General features: G+C 45.6%; 1 protein-coding gene across 1 annotated transcript in view; it reads left to right on the top strand.

Annotated features, from left to right (window-relative positions):
- The window catches only part of LOC119433828 (putative inactive tyrosine-protein kinase Wsck), a 43,805-nt gene that overhangs the window by 17,412 nt on the left and 12,782 nt on the right, over positions 1–13,611 (top strand). The window contains exons 7-10 of the mRNA XM_037701090.2: positions 2,448–2,505; positions 6,171–6,349; positions 6,676–6,898; positions 10,180–10,299. Of these exons, the coding sequence (XP_037557018.1) occupies positions 2,448–2,505; positions 6,171–6,349; positions 6,676–6,898; positions 10,180–10,299 (580 nt within the window). The remainder of the gene's footprint in view (positions 1–2,447; positions 2,506–6,170; positions 6,350–6,675; positions 6,899–10,179; positions 10,300–13,611) is intronic.

The following is a 13,611-nucleotide window of genomic DNA, read 5'->3' as shown; positions in this document are numbered from 1 at the left end:
ACGGCATTTGACATTTTGATTGCATTCTAGGTAAATATGTATAAGCAGTCAAACCCACTTATAACAATATTCAAGTGCCACGATAATTCACTTGTTATAACCGATAATTGTTCTAACCGGGTTGCATGAAAAAAATTGCGAAGCTTCCCGACATCCTTCTCTCGCAAAGGTCGCTCGCAAAAACGAAGCCCCGGAGGGACTGAATCATCTGCAGGGTCTCCTGCGGGACAACGTTTAGGCAACGCGCCCTACCGTGTCATCGCTGCTGCCGTCGCTATTCAATGCAAGCACGTTCGCGGCAATCGCCACATTGGTTAGAAGCACTTCCTTTCCAAATCTATAGCAATGCGACTGGCAACGTCGTGCATTGCCGATGATCCGCGGGCGGATCAGCCATCTTCCGTTCCGACGATGAGTCAAACGAGGCTGAGAAACCACGTTACTCGGAACAACTTATACCGGTGTCAAACGGCGCACTTTTGATCGCGATCAAGTCGATCTGGATCGAAATTCTCGACAACGATTGGCGGTCATGACTGGCAAAGGAGTCGATCATGACCGAGAAATTCAATCCAGATCGGGCTTGATGGCGATCAAAAGTGCACCGTCCGACACCCGTATTAGTCCGTCAGCAGAACTGCGTAGTATGAGCCATATGAGCGGCCAGCAAGCAATCGTGGCCAGTGCTATCAGCGCAGTTGGCGCGGTCCATTCGTGTTTCGGAGGGTGATGTGGCGTAAAGCTATGGGCCGCAGCCCATTCGTGTTCGGAGGGGTGGAAGAGCAACGGGAGAGACGTGCGAGGCTGGCGCTGCCAAGGCTGGAAAACCGCGCAGCGACTCGAATTTATTTTTTCTTTTCAAAGATTTCGCATTCCATTCTCTTTTGGCACGGACACCCAGTAGCCAGACTTCATCGTTATAACCGATAATGCGGCATGGGGCATTGTAGTAAGCCGGTTATTTCACCATAGAAAACATACAAAGTTGACAGTGCAGCAGCTTCTCATTGTTATAACCGATATATGTATCGTAAAAAGTGGTACCGTTATAAGTGGAATTCGACTGTAGTGCACAAAATGCTATCACAACCATCCTTTGCGAACAAGGCAGGCAAATTAAAAAAAAAAACAATTGCCTGCTCTTCCCTGGCTTTTTTTGGTCTTCACGTGTTGTAATGCCAACTGGGTCATGCACGTGATGACACCAGGGTAAAAGCTATCGATTGATCCGTCTACGAGAGACGTCAGTTCTAATCTATCTGCTAGCACGCCTTTACCATGCAGTCGCACAGCTGCTCTTCCTCGTTATCTCACTTGCCTGTTGTGCGCAGCCAGCGCATTTCATGTTCTGTAGCGTGCTTTGCACTGCGTGTGCAGCGGCAACAGAATGTAGTTAGCGTGCAGTCGTGGTAAGCGAAAGTAGACTGTGTTTTCAAAAACACCGTCTACTTTAAAAAAAAAAACTGTGCCAGTATGACATTCAATACTGCCGTAGTGTGTCAAGGTGTCTCCTAGAGAAGTATGCAGCATACAGAGCGCGCAAGCAGGGAGGATAGCGAAGGCGAGAGAAACTGCTTGTTCGCCTTTGAGCCTCCATGCAAAATTTTATGTTTGAAGTACGAATGGATGCGTCATGAGAGGCTTGTAAAAGGAAACATTTTTTTCATACTGAAACTAAAAAAAAAAAAAATGTACCATTACCATTTTCCGGAAGTGGCACTACTTGGAACGTTAAGAACCAGTGCAGCTCTTCGGCATGACCTCCAAGATTACGCGGCACCCGTGGTGTGCTGAAAAATCTTGGAGGTAATATGACGAGGCTTGCATCATATCCACTAGCCACAAAGCGCACGCGTTGTCTGCTCAGATGCTATTTAAAGGCTGCTAATAAGAAACTTAGACAATTACCATCCCTGCAGCTTTGCCAAGATTGCTTGAGTAGTATACACTAGTGATTTATAACCAATTTAGCCAGTGTGAAATTTTATTGCACTTGGCCTTTAATCGGTCAAGTTGCAGATGACTATGACAGTTATAGTAGTATATATAGGTTGCACAAAAAGCAAAAAGAACTGCATCAAGCAGGCATAGATATAAGAAATGTTAAAGAGCAGATTTCCAAGCAGTAACTTTAGCATCCCCGTTGATGGAGGCAGCCACATTGTTCCATTCGCTGCAGGTTCTCATTACAGAACATGGGAAGCCAGTATTTTAAAACAACTGCCGCAAGTCTGTGGCATACAACAGAGGCACACATATGATACTTTCTCCATTATTGGCATAGAATAGAGAAAATGGCTGGACAAATGAGACTCGTCCTTGGCACGGGAAGGGTTAATGGAAGACTAATATTTCTCTTTACTGTACCTTTAATTGCGGAGTATGGGTGGAGTATTTTTGTTCTGCAGTGGAGAAAAGTTGGGTGATAGCAGCCTTCCTTGTTACAGGTAACCAAATATGCATACTCGGTGGAGGGCCCAAGCACGGAACGTATTCAGCCACCTGGTAAGTGCCGCGATCTCAACACAACCAGCCACAGAAGCTTACGGCCTGCTCAATGCTAGTAAATATGAGCAATTCTAGCAGCCTAAAGCCCATTTCAAGACAGCATGAAAAGGCGGGACGTGAAGAAAGAAAAGACAACATACTATTACTGTTTCTTTATTTCCTTCTTCTACCCGCCATGGTAGCTCAATGTCTATGGCGTCGCACTGCTGAGCTTGAGGCTGCGGGTTTTCAATCTCGGCTGCAGTGGCCACATTTCAATGCAGGCGGAATGTGAAAATGCTCACGCACTTAGATTTAGGTGCACATTGAAGGATCCCAGATGGTCAAACTTAATCCAGGGTCCCCCACCATGGCATGCCTCAAGTCATATCCTTTTTTTGGCACATAAAACCCCAGAATTTAATTACCTTATTCACATCCCATCTTTTCACGCTGCTCCAAGAATTAAACAACACCAACTCGCCCAACTTTCGATACCAAAGCCCATGCGACGCGGACAAGTTTAAGCTGTCCAGCCAGTTGTCATGGTTTTGCTACTTACTGATTCTAAGCATTTAATTTTTTAAGTTGAGGAAGCTTCGTTCTGATGTCATGTGTGGCTGTGTGATAATATATCAACGTGTCAGCATTCATTGTTTGCAAGGTGAAGCTCAGCATGAGACTAAACACTGAGAAGAAGCACTCATGCCTGTTCAGGTACAGGAATTGTAAAACTCAACACTGAAAAAGAGAAAGTGCATTTTAGATGTTAATATACATGCAGTCAAATAATATTGCTAACACTGGTTGTCAGATTTTAACAGCGAAGCTGTTTAAGCCAGCCACAATTTGTGGTGCATAGCCGTGGTAGCCATGGCAACCCGGAGGAGGAGGAGACGCACGCGGTCTCCTCTTTGCCAGCTTTTTGCTTTCCCGACCCCTGCCTGTCTTCTTTCCACACCGCGCTGAGCCAGGAGAAAAAAAAAGGCGAAAGCTTGCACTAGGACGCACAAAGCTCAAGACACAGTGAAGCTGGCCAATTGATATCAAGCGGCTAGCCTCCAACGCGTTCGGCGTCGGCAAGCAGCAGCGTTCTTGGCACTGTGCCAACCTTGGTTAACCTGCCTGTGTTTGTAGCATGCCAGGAACGCTGAAGCTCATAGGCGCCGACGCGTCCAGCACTAGTCACGCGAAATGTCGCCAACGCATTTCGGCGTCGGCAAGCGACAGCGTTCTTGGCACTGTACCAAACTTCATTAGCCTGCCTGCGTTTGTGGCATGCCAGGAAGCGCTGTCACTCGTAGGCGCCGTGTCCAGCGCTAGTCACGCGAAATGTTGCGAAAGGGAAGGTACCTTCGAAAATGATCGCTCAAGAATACCTTCCTACATGCGTAGTTAAGTTAAACCAAGTTAAGACTTAGCGGCAACCAAGTTCATACCTAGCAGTAGCAGCCAGTAAGCTTCGCTGTGCCTAAGCTTTGCACAACCAAGTGCAAACTTGCCCGATTTTTTAAAATAATAAACCTACAAATTTCACCCTGAGGCAGCAAATGGTGTCGATGTATAGTATGTGCATGTTTTCAGTGCACTAGAAGACACTTAAGTCATGACACTTTCAGAATGTGTGGCATCATTCATTCCAGAGCGGGTGCCACATAAAAATTCTTTAGCAAATAAACACTGTGATGATTATGTGTGCAGTCAATGCAGCAAGTTAGCGTGATGGGATTTTCAGTAGTAGATTATGAGGCATGCCGTAATGGGGGGCTCCAGATTAAATTTGATCACATTGGGGTTTTATAATGTACACCCAATGCCCGGTACACGAGCATCTTTGCATTACAAGACATTGTTTACTAGAAGTGTGAACAGTCCTTTTAAAAAGAAACATAAGCCCATTTAAAGTACATTTACATTTTTCAAAAGTGTCATTTTTGCATCTAGAAGTATGGTTGTCGGCTACAGTTAAATCAAAAGCTCAAGCAACCGAAAAAAAATTTTTTCTGGGGTTTTATATGCCAGAACCACAATATGGTTGAGGCACGCCATAGTCAGAGACTTCGCAGTAATTTTGACCACCTGGGGTTCTTTAACATGCATTTAAATCTAAGAACATGTGCGTTTCTTGCATTTCACCCCCTTCAAAATAAGTTTTCTCATGTAGCACAAGAACGAGGAATTCCTCCTGGAGCTGAAAGACACTCTTTCCACTTGTGTGCAGAACACAGTGGACGTCTCAGTTTTAAGTCATGCATATGGGCTGCAAGAAAACCTACGGTATTCGCACAACTATAATGCAAGATCCTTTTGCAAAATCATTACCTTTAGAAAGCACCCTGCATTATACACAGAACCGTGCTCCAAATATGTGCAGGGCTTTTCTTTTTTTCTTCTTTTTTAACTCCCTCTGGGATATACGAAGGAGCCATAAGCAGACTTTTCCGCACATCTTGCCTGCCTTGACAAAAGATTGCAGTCCTGCCACTCACAGTGATGTTGAAGTTTAGGAGCACATTCTAAATGTTAAGGGGGAATGTGGAGCTGAAAGGTCAACTTTTGAACTGACTTGCCGATTTTAACAAAATTCGTCCGGAGAGTTTTACTTGTCATTAGAACATGTAGTAAATTTGATTACACTACCACAAATGGAAAAAAAGTTGTGCATGTCCCATTGAGAAAATGTCTGTGTCACCTTAGGGAAAATATCATTTTAAAAATTATGAAGGTAGGTAAAGTTTTTCTGAATAAATATCTTCTGGATGCCTTCTATTACAGAACAGGGGCAGCTGCTTGCAATTTTATGCCTTCTCTTGTAGAAACTGCATTACTTGAAAACTAAGTTTGTTTTTCTGTTGTTACTGTGATCTAGATATCTATACTTGGTTACCAATAGAAAAAATTTAGAAGTTCAAAATGTCCATAGTCCTGTTCCTCACAAATGTTCAGCCTAGAAACAATCTCGCAAACAGTTTTCGTCTTCGCACTTACGAAACAATATTTTTCCTAAAAGTGCGAATTGGCCAAAGAGTGCAAACTGAGAAAAATTGATTCAGTGATTTGAAAACATGCCGAAACACATGCCAGCTGGGTAAAAAAAAAAAAAAAGCTCATTTTCTTCTCTTCTATGGTGCAGATAACCAAATTTGGTAAGGAGCTTCTTTATATGCTTATAAATCCAAAACAAACAATATTCTGCAATGCATATTTCTGGCGAAAATCGTGATTTTAGCCCCCATATACCCCCTTAAGACAGTGTGAGGAAGGCGGAGCCGCAGGAATGGCAGCATTGATGCGTGTGCCGATGTTTCATTTCCTATTATAGACATATTGCTTGGGTCAAATGCAATGTGTTGGGGAAGCACACCTGGGCAGTTTCGCATGTTCCCAATGAGTTATTCTGCCACCAGGTGACGGAACATTGCGGGAAAATCAACCTCACGGTCTCCCACAAAGAACAGAAAACGACAACGAAGAACTTAGAGAAAGAAAAGAGAGAACAGAAACACCGTGTTTTAATGAAGTACCAGTAAGACCAAGGAAGAACTAAACAACTTGGTATCAGAAGCAGGGAAAAGTCCATACTGTCTTATGCCCTGGTGCATTGTTTCAGCTAGTGTAGCAAAGTTGGTGCTAAAAACAAGCGTTGAGTCCCTCAGAATCTGTGCCAATATTTATTCTTCCAGTTATAGTCATGGACGAGAGGTCACAAGTGCTGTCCTCATGGCTCTCGGCTGCTACGGCCCTAGGCGCCTGCCTGCTGTTGGCATTCATCGTGGCTTACGTCTTTGCTCGGCGCCACTACAGTCGCCGCAGGAGGCGCACGGAGGAGTTGATGCTGCGCTCTCACCCGAGCCTGGACATGGTCAGTTCTCAAAATGCATTCTGCTGTTTAATTTGAGTTATTATTTGAACAGCCAATATTTTGCTAAGCCCCCCCCCCCCCCCCATGACACTTAACACACAAATTTGCACAATCTTCCAGTCTCTGTGTCACAGCGAAAGCAAGCCTTAAAGATAAACTCCCTCCTCGGGGAAGATGTCACGTTTTTGAACTTTCTTGTGCTGACTTCTATCGCACTTAGTACACGTCATATGCCGAGTGGCTGTAACCTTCCAATTTGCTTGTTGCACTCTTCATGATAGTGGCTTGTGCAAGTGAGGCCCTTACATACAAGCACTCTCTTTCAGGACGATGTCACTCCATTTAGTGCTGGCTCGCTGCAACTGGGCGAGGGAGCCGACCTGGGAGCGTTCTACACCCAGCTGCGTTCCATGCTGCCCCTGGTGCCTCGGTCACGACTGCTCCTCTCCGATACCACACTCGGCCAGGGCCGTTTCGGGCCAGTCCGAGCAGGGTACCTCGTCACAGAGGATAGCCGAAAGGTGCCAGTGAGCGTGCAACGCTGTCCAGGTGAAGTTTCCATTATGATTGCGCTAAAGGAAGCGTGTTGTTAATGCAGCATCCTGATTTGAGCTTGTTAGTAATTAGCAGTAAAGGGCTCTGAGCAGTACAGAATGACAGAGGCAAGAACCTAACTTGACCTTTAAACGGGAGCAGTAATGGACAGTGAAAAAGGACAGGATCAAGCGTGAAACACAGCCTTTCCTTCGTCATTACTTTGTTTCATCTTCACCCTCAATTTTTGTTTTTCATTCCCACTTTAGCAATGATTCAACGAGACCATTCCAGCACAATTCCACACAATTTAAAACATAAAAATAAATTAAATTATGGGGTTTTACGTGCCAAAACCACGATCTGATTATGAGGCGCGCCGTAGTGGGGGACTCCGGAAATTTGGACCACCTGGGGTTCAATTTAGCACAACGTAATCATTACGTACAGGTACAGTAAAAGCTCGATGATACGATCACGGCTTATACGAATTTCCGGATGATACGAATTTTTCGGTGGTCCCGGCCGAGCCCCATTACTTTGCAACGTGCTAGAGAACGGTTGTTACGAATCGATTTTCAGCCTGCGTCGGTTGATACGAATATACGCCGCCCCACCGACGACCGCGAAAGAGAACAGCGCGCAGTCACGCGCTTTCTCTCCTTCTCTTTTGGTGCGGAGGCGCGGCGCCAGACAGCGTGGACTCCGCGACTGGGCGCAAAGAGTTTGAAGCGGTGGCGCTTTTGGTGCTTTTGTACTTTTCCTCCTTTTCTGCGAGCCGTCAGATGGAGTGGCTGCTGCGCTTCGGGCCGCGTTCTTCGTGTTTGCGCCATTTTGCCTAGTCGCAGCGAGCTATGTCTCGCAAGCGGAAAGCACTCTGCTTTAAAGCGAAATTAGACATTCTTCGAAAGGTCGAGGAGGATCCCAAGAGGAAGCGGACGGAGTTGGCTAAGGAGCTAGGCCTCGCAACGTCAACACTGAGCACAATTGTTGCACAGCGAGACTATCGTGAAAAACGTGCTTTCGTTCAACGTCAACGCGAAGCAAGCGAATTGGAACACGCTTATTTCGAACATACCGCGCACCGACAATGCTCTTAGCAGCGCGCCAAATCACGCGGCGGCGCCTCCGACCGGCATTGCCCCGACACCACCATAGAGCAAAAGCTCAGGAGAGACCCCTCAATGCCGCGCGCGAAGGAACGGAAAAAAAAAAAAAAAGACCCCGCGGCGGAAATTTCCCTCTCTCTCAAATTGCAAGGCCGCCGTTTCTGCATCGCGCCGGAACAAGCGTGTACGTGCCGACTAGAGTGTTCTAGACAACCGTATTCTAGCACACACTAGTGCCGACGTCTCAGCCACGCGGATAAAATGGCAGTGAACCCTTCTCCTCTATTTTCTAGTCACATGTTGACCTTGCACGCCGCGGCAGCAGCGCAGAGGGAAGCAGCGGCGGAGGCACAGTCGGGCCAACGAAACTGCCATGCCCGCAAACGCTCGCTTCCCGATAACGGCAGAAAACGAAACTTCAGGGGGCGGCTAAAATAAGCTGGCGCCAGCACGGCGGCGGGCGCGCACGGAGATGTGCGCACGGAGTCGAAGGTGAGAGAGCTACGAGGGAGTTGAGAGGGAGGGCGAGGGAAGCCACCGAAGCGGCAGAGTTGACGCAGCCAAATCCGCTTCCCTGCCGCCCTCCTCCCTCACCTTCGACGGTCTCCGCGTGCACCCGTGTGCCGGCCCCGCCCGCTCGCTCCCTGAAGCTTCGTTTTCTGTCGTTATCGGGCAGCGACCGTTAGCCGGCGTGGGCAGTTTCGTGGCCCGCGCTTGCTATGCACTTGCGCGCCGCGATATTTCATGACTCGCACCGTTCGTGCATCGTGCTATGGTGCACGAATACTTCAAAAATACGTCCGTTTAATTCGAGCAAATTTTCGGGCCCCTTCGAGTTCGAATTATTGAGATTCGACAGTTTTAATTGTGTTTCGATGATACGAATTTCGGCTAATACGAATATTTTTCGTGACCCCGTGAGATTCGTATCATCGAGCTTTTGCTGTATATTGTACAGTTTGTGGTTTTGATGTTATCCGATCAAAAAAGCCCAGTGGTTTTAAAGTTCTTTTTTTTCTTTTTCCCCAAAACATTGTTCACAAAGATTGGAAGTTGTTAAAACCAATCAATACAAATTGTAATTTGTAGCCTAAAACTGTAGGATCGTTCCCTCCGTTATGTTGCTAGAGGACTAGAAGGCTACTGTAGCCATGTCATAAAGTGATCCAAGATTTGGAGTCTGATATGTTCTCATGCAACAAAAAAGAACCAGTAAGTATGGGTAGTGATAACACACTACAACCCTGATAAGATGTCACGTCTAGCATAAATACAAGAAAAACCTCATAAATATCACTGCAGCTGACAAATCACTCAGTGTAATGCGATAAACAATAGTTAACTGTAAAGTAAACGTCACAGTTAGGTAAACCTGAGAGGACATAAGTGTGATTAAGAACATGGCATTCGCATGGGGTTTTAAAGAAATGTGGAGCATTGCCTTGCCCCCCCATGGGCTTCTATAACATTTCCAATTTCCACATGTTGGTGAATGCCTTTAGGCAGCCCTCCTCTTATTACTCCACAATTGTTGACTTATTCAACAACCTTTGTCATATGCTGTGATCAACTTAATTTGAACAGGGTGTGAACTTGGGTAAGTGGGTAATCAATATTAAACTTGCAAAAGACGTGTTACAGACAAGACAGACAAAAAAAAACAAAAAAAACAGGTAAAACAGTCATACATATGTATGTCTTACAAACTTGCGTAGTATGTATTAGTATCTTAATTTTGGCAGATCTAATTTTAGTTACTTTCATGAATGGTGTACATACGAAAAAATTGGTTCCGTTAAATTATTTGTGGAAGCAGTTTTTCCAGCTGTGTAACCTATTTGTGACCTAACCATCTCACAAAATGTACCACCCTGAAAAAAATTCAGATTTTCAGCGTGAAATAATATAACCCAAAATAAAGCTTGCAAAAAGAAAGTCATTTGCAGTAACTGTGCATCTCCTTAGACAAACACCTTGGAGTGCTTTCATTGCCGAGTACTATTACAAACGTACACGTTTAAGATTTTGACTTTGACTGATGACTGATGTTTATATGAGCATTTAGGAATGCTTTTTTTTTTTGTTACAAGTAAATAAAGTCAAGAAACTTTAGAAGGAACTCTCCAATTTCACTCCAAAATTATACTGCAAATGTGCATTTACTATAGCTCCCCCTTTTGACTGCAGCCGAGTGGACGCTACCTGACCATGAACGCAGAAGTCTTCTGGCAGATATTGAGGGCATGCTTCGCATCGGCAGTCACCCCAATGTGGTCCAATTCATGGGCGCTTGTGAAGACGAGCCTGGTATGTATGTTTATAGCTTACCTACGTATGCCTGACACTGCTACATTGACTTGCCAAACAGATTTGTGTAAACTAGTAACCTGTAATATTGCGGGGCTAAAACAAGTAGCACACGCTTTGGTATTTTAACTGTGCAGCTTTGGCCTTGTGTGTTATACAGCCAGGTCTGGGCAAAGGTACTTTGCCAATTGTATCATGATACGATACAAGATACTCGGGCAACAAGTATTTGATATACAGATACAAGATACTACCGTAATTATTGTATCCGATACGATACTTTCCATTTGTATCTTAAAGTACTTCGATACATTCGCAAGTTGCTCATTACAGATCTATATAATGTAGCGTCAAACGCATACGCACAAAAATGTCTGCTTGGCAATTTCTTAACTCCAACCAACCTTGTTTTATTTCATTGAAACGTCTATTAGTACTGTATTAGTACAATTTACTGGGATTGCTTTAGCTGCTTAACATGAAAGCTAATTACATGCTGCGCTGTCAGCAGTTCTTGCCTGTCGCTTTTGTAATTGATGGGAGTCTCTGCTTTGCTTGCCGACCAGCTAGCTGGTTGCCACCTCATTATAAGAACATCAATAAAAAGCCTCTGCAGGATGGTGCAGCAAACACTTGTATCTTTCATCTTAAGATACACCAATTCATTCTTTCATGTATCGGAAATACAGATACTGAGGCACGTCTCGCCAGGCGTATCACGATACAGATACAAGATACCCAAAGAGTACCCAAAGATACTATCTAAGATACATGTGTCCTCGATACTGCCCAGCACTGCATACAGCTAAGATTTCTTATGCAGAAGCATACTTTGCAGAAATCTGCCCAGTATCTCATCCTGAATTATTCTTTAGGAGTCAAGCATTGGAGTCCTCATTCGTGAAAGCAGTAGAAAACACTGAACATTTTGAAATTTAATATCTGTTCTGCTGCCGCTGGTGTTTAATCACATTATAGAAACAAGAAATGTTTTAAAACTAAGTTAAACATTTTATTTAGAGAGAAAGAAGCGCAGTTGAACCCACTTATAGCATTACCAGTTTTAAAGGGAAACTAAAGAGAAACAGGAAGTTCATCTGGAATAAAAGAGGGACCTTCAGGAATGCATGCAGTTTTTGTTGGGTGCAAAAATATGAGTTATTAGCAGAGAAATTTTTAAACAAAGACCAAATATCTCTTCCTCAATTTCTCTCACCCCAGATTCAGCTCTGAAGCAGTGTCGTCACGAATTTCATTGATCTCAGCGAATCAGAGGGCGCCATGATACGTCACCGCTTGCGTAAACGGCCGAGGCGCTCGCTCCATCATAGGCTGCATGGCCACTGCGTTTGCGTTCGCTGCAACTTTTGCTAAGGTGTGTGGCCGTGATGTATACCGTTGCTGATGCTGAACCTTGCAACGAAGAGCTCGCCAGGGAAGCAGGACTGCATTTGAGCAACTTCAGTGAAACGGAGCACCAAAAGATCCTCCTTGCTCGCGCGGTACGTGTTTCTGCGTACGATGGCGGTGAGCAGCCAGCCACACTGACGGAAAGTGAAGCCTCATTTTCGTCGACGGAAGGCGAGGCGGCCGGTCCGCCCGGCAACGATGTTCCCAACAGAGCAAGCGTAGAAAGTTGCGCGCGTACTCAGTATGGTTTTTTTCGTGTCTTTTTTTAATGATATTCAGCACTCACCGAGCCACCAGTTTGCTGCTGCAGGGGCATCAGTCGGGGATTTGATGAAGGCGACATTGATGGATAGGACAGCTGCTCTAGAAAGCACTGGCCTCTGGGGCACGCCAAGATATTTTCCAAGGGCAGGATTATACACATAATCCGAGGGCGAGAAATGCAGAGAGCACACCATCGGTTTCTCTGGCTCTTTTGCAGTTTTATTATCGGCAGAGCACTGAGCCATTGCAAACGCCGGGGCTCATCACGTGGCACCACATGAAAGGACAGTCGGGACAACACTGCCGCTGCCACTGAGCAAGCGCCTTGCACCATTGATACAGCCCTCAACACTATACACACGAGGCATTTTCTGGCTGTTTCCCACGAAGTCAACTTTTTTCGAGCCACGCAACACGGCGCGCGCGATGATGCATGGAGCAAAAACGAAACTACAAAACTATCACGACCGCATGTAGCGCCACGCCATTTTTTCTTATTACTTATTTAATTTTGCGCTAAACTTGTATGTCCTCGCTTGAAACGGCTTAAAAAGTTGGCAAATGCTGTTTATGTACGTTTAAGGTGTATTTCATTTTGTGTTTTATTAACAGCGATAAATCGCTCTCAACCAATCGCGGCCGGGCTGCATTTGTGATCTCCGACGTCACGAACGTGTAGTGCGGGAAATTCGAAGGCGTCAGCACCTATCTTTCAGTTTTTCGCTATTTTATCGCTTATTAAACCCCTGTTCACAGTAAGAATGGTATGTCTGTGATCGTGATAGGATACTCTACCATTAAAGCTGAACTTCCGGTTTCTCTTTAGTGTCCCTTTAACAATACTCGAATGTAACAATGAGCAGCTGCCCCACCCTGAACTTTTGTGTGTGTTCAATGGTAAAATAAACCACTTACTACAATGTTTCCATGCAGCATTATTCGCTAAAATAATGAAATCTCGCTACTGGGTGTTTTCACCAAAAAGAAAAGGAACACGAAATCCGGGAAAAGAAAAAGTTACGGCAGAAACTATCCTCGACGATTATCTAAATCATTGTGAAGCATTTGGCCCCTGTACCTGGCGCAAAGCGCGGACAAAGTCACATCCTCATGGGGAAACGCTCACTCGAGGACGCCACCTGCGTGGGCCATGACACCTTGACAACATACGATCGAAACCAGAGGCGGTTGTAGACGCTATACGCTGCACTAAATACGTCTTCGACAAAGTACTTCTGAATGTACACGTCTGCGTCCTGCAAATTGCAGCCTTCCACTCAGGTGCCGCTCGATCTCCATGGCCTGTTCAGCAGCTGCTCGCTTGGCATGCCGCTGTTCTTCGGCCGCGCATCACTTCTCTTTTTTCTCGCGCTCCACAGCCGCGCATATCTCGACGGCCCGTTGCTTCACCTCCTGCCTCGCCGCTTTGGTATGCATCGCATAACTCTGCAGGCTCTGCAGAGCCTTTGCACTCTTGCACTCCTCTTCCGCTTGATACTTTCGAGTGCCCATTGTATCTGCAAGTAGAGGCCTATGGCCAACATAGCACAGCTAGCGCAACCGAGTCACTTCTATTTGTGGCACGCACGCCTGTACAGGCAAGTGGAGCAAGGAGAGGGGGTGCCAAGCAAGTAGCAC

Source organism: Dermacentor silvarum, chromosome 11, assembly GCF_013339745.2.
Source record: "Dermacentor silvarum isolate Dsil-2018 chromosome 11, BIME_Dsil_1.4, whole genome shotgun sequence".
NCBI lineage: Eukaryota > Metazoa > Arthropoda > Arachnida > Ixodida > Ixodidae > Dermacentor > Dermacentor silvarum.
Note: the sequence above shows the minus strand (reverse complement) of the source record. Positions and strands in the feature narration are given on the sequence as shown.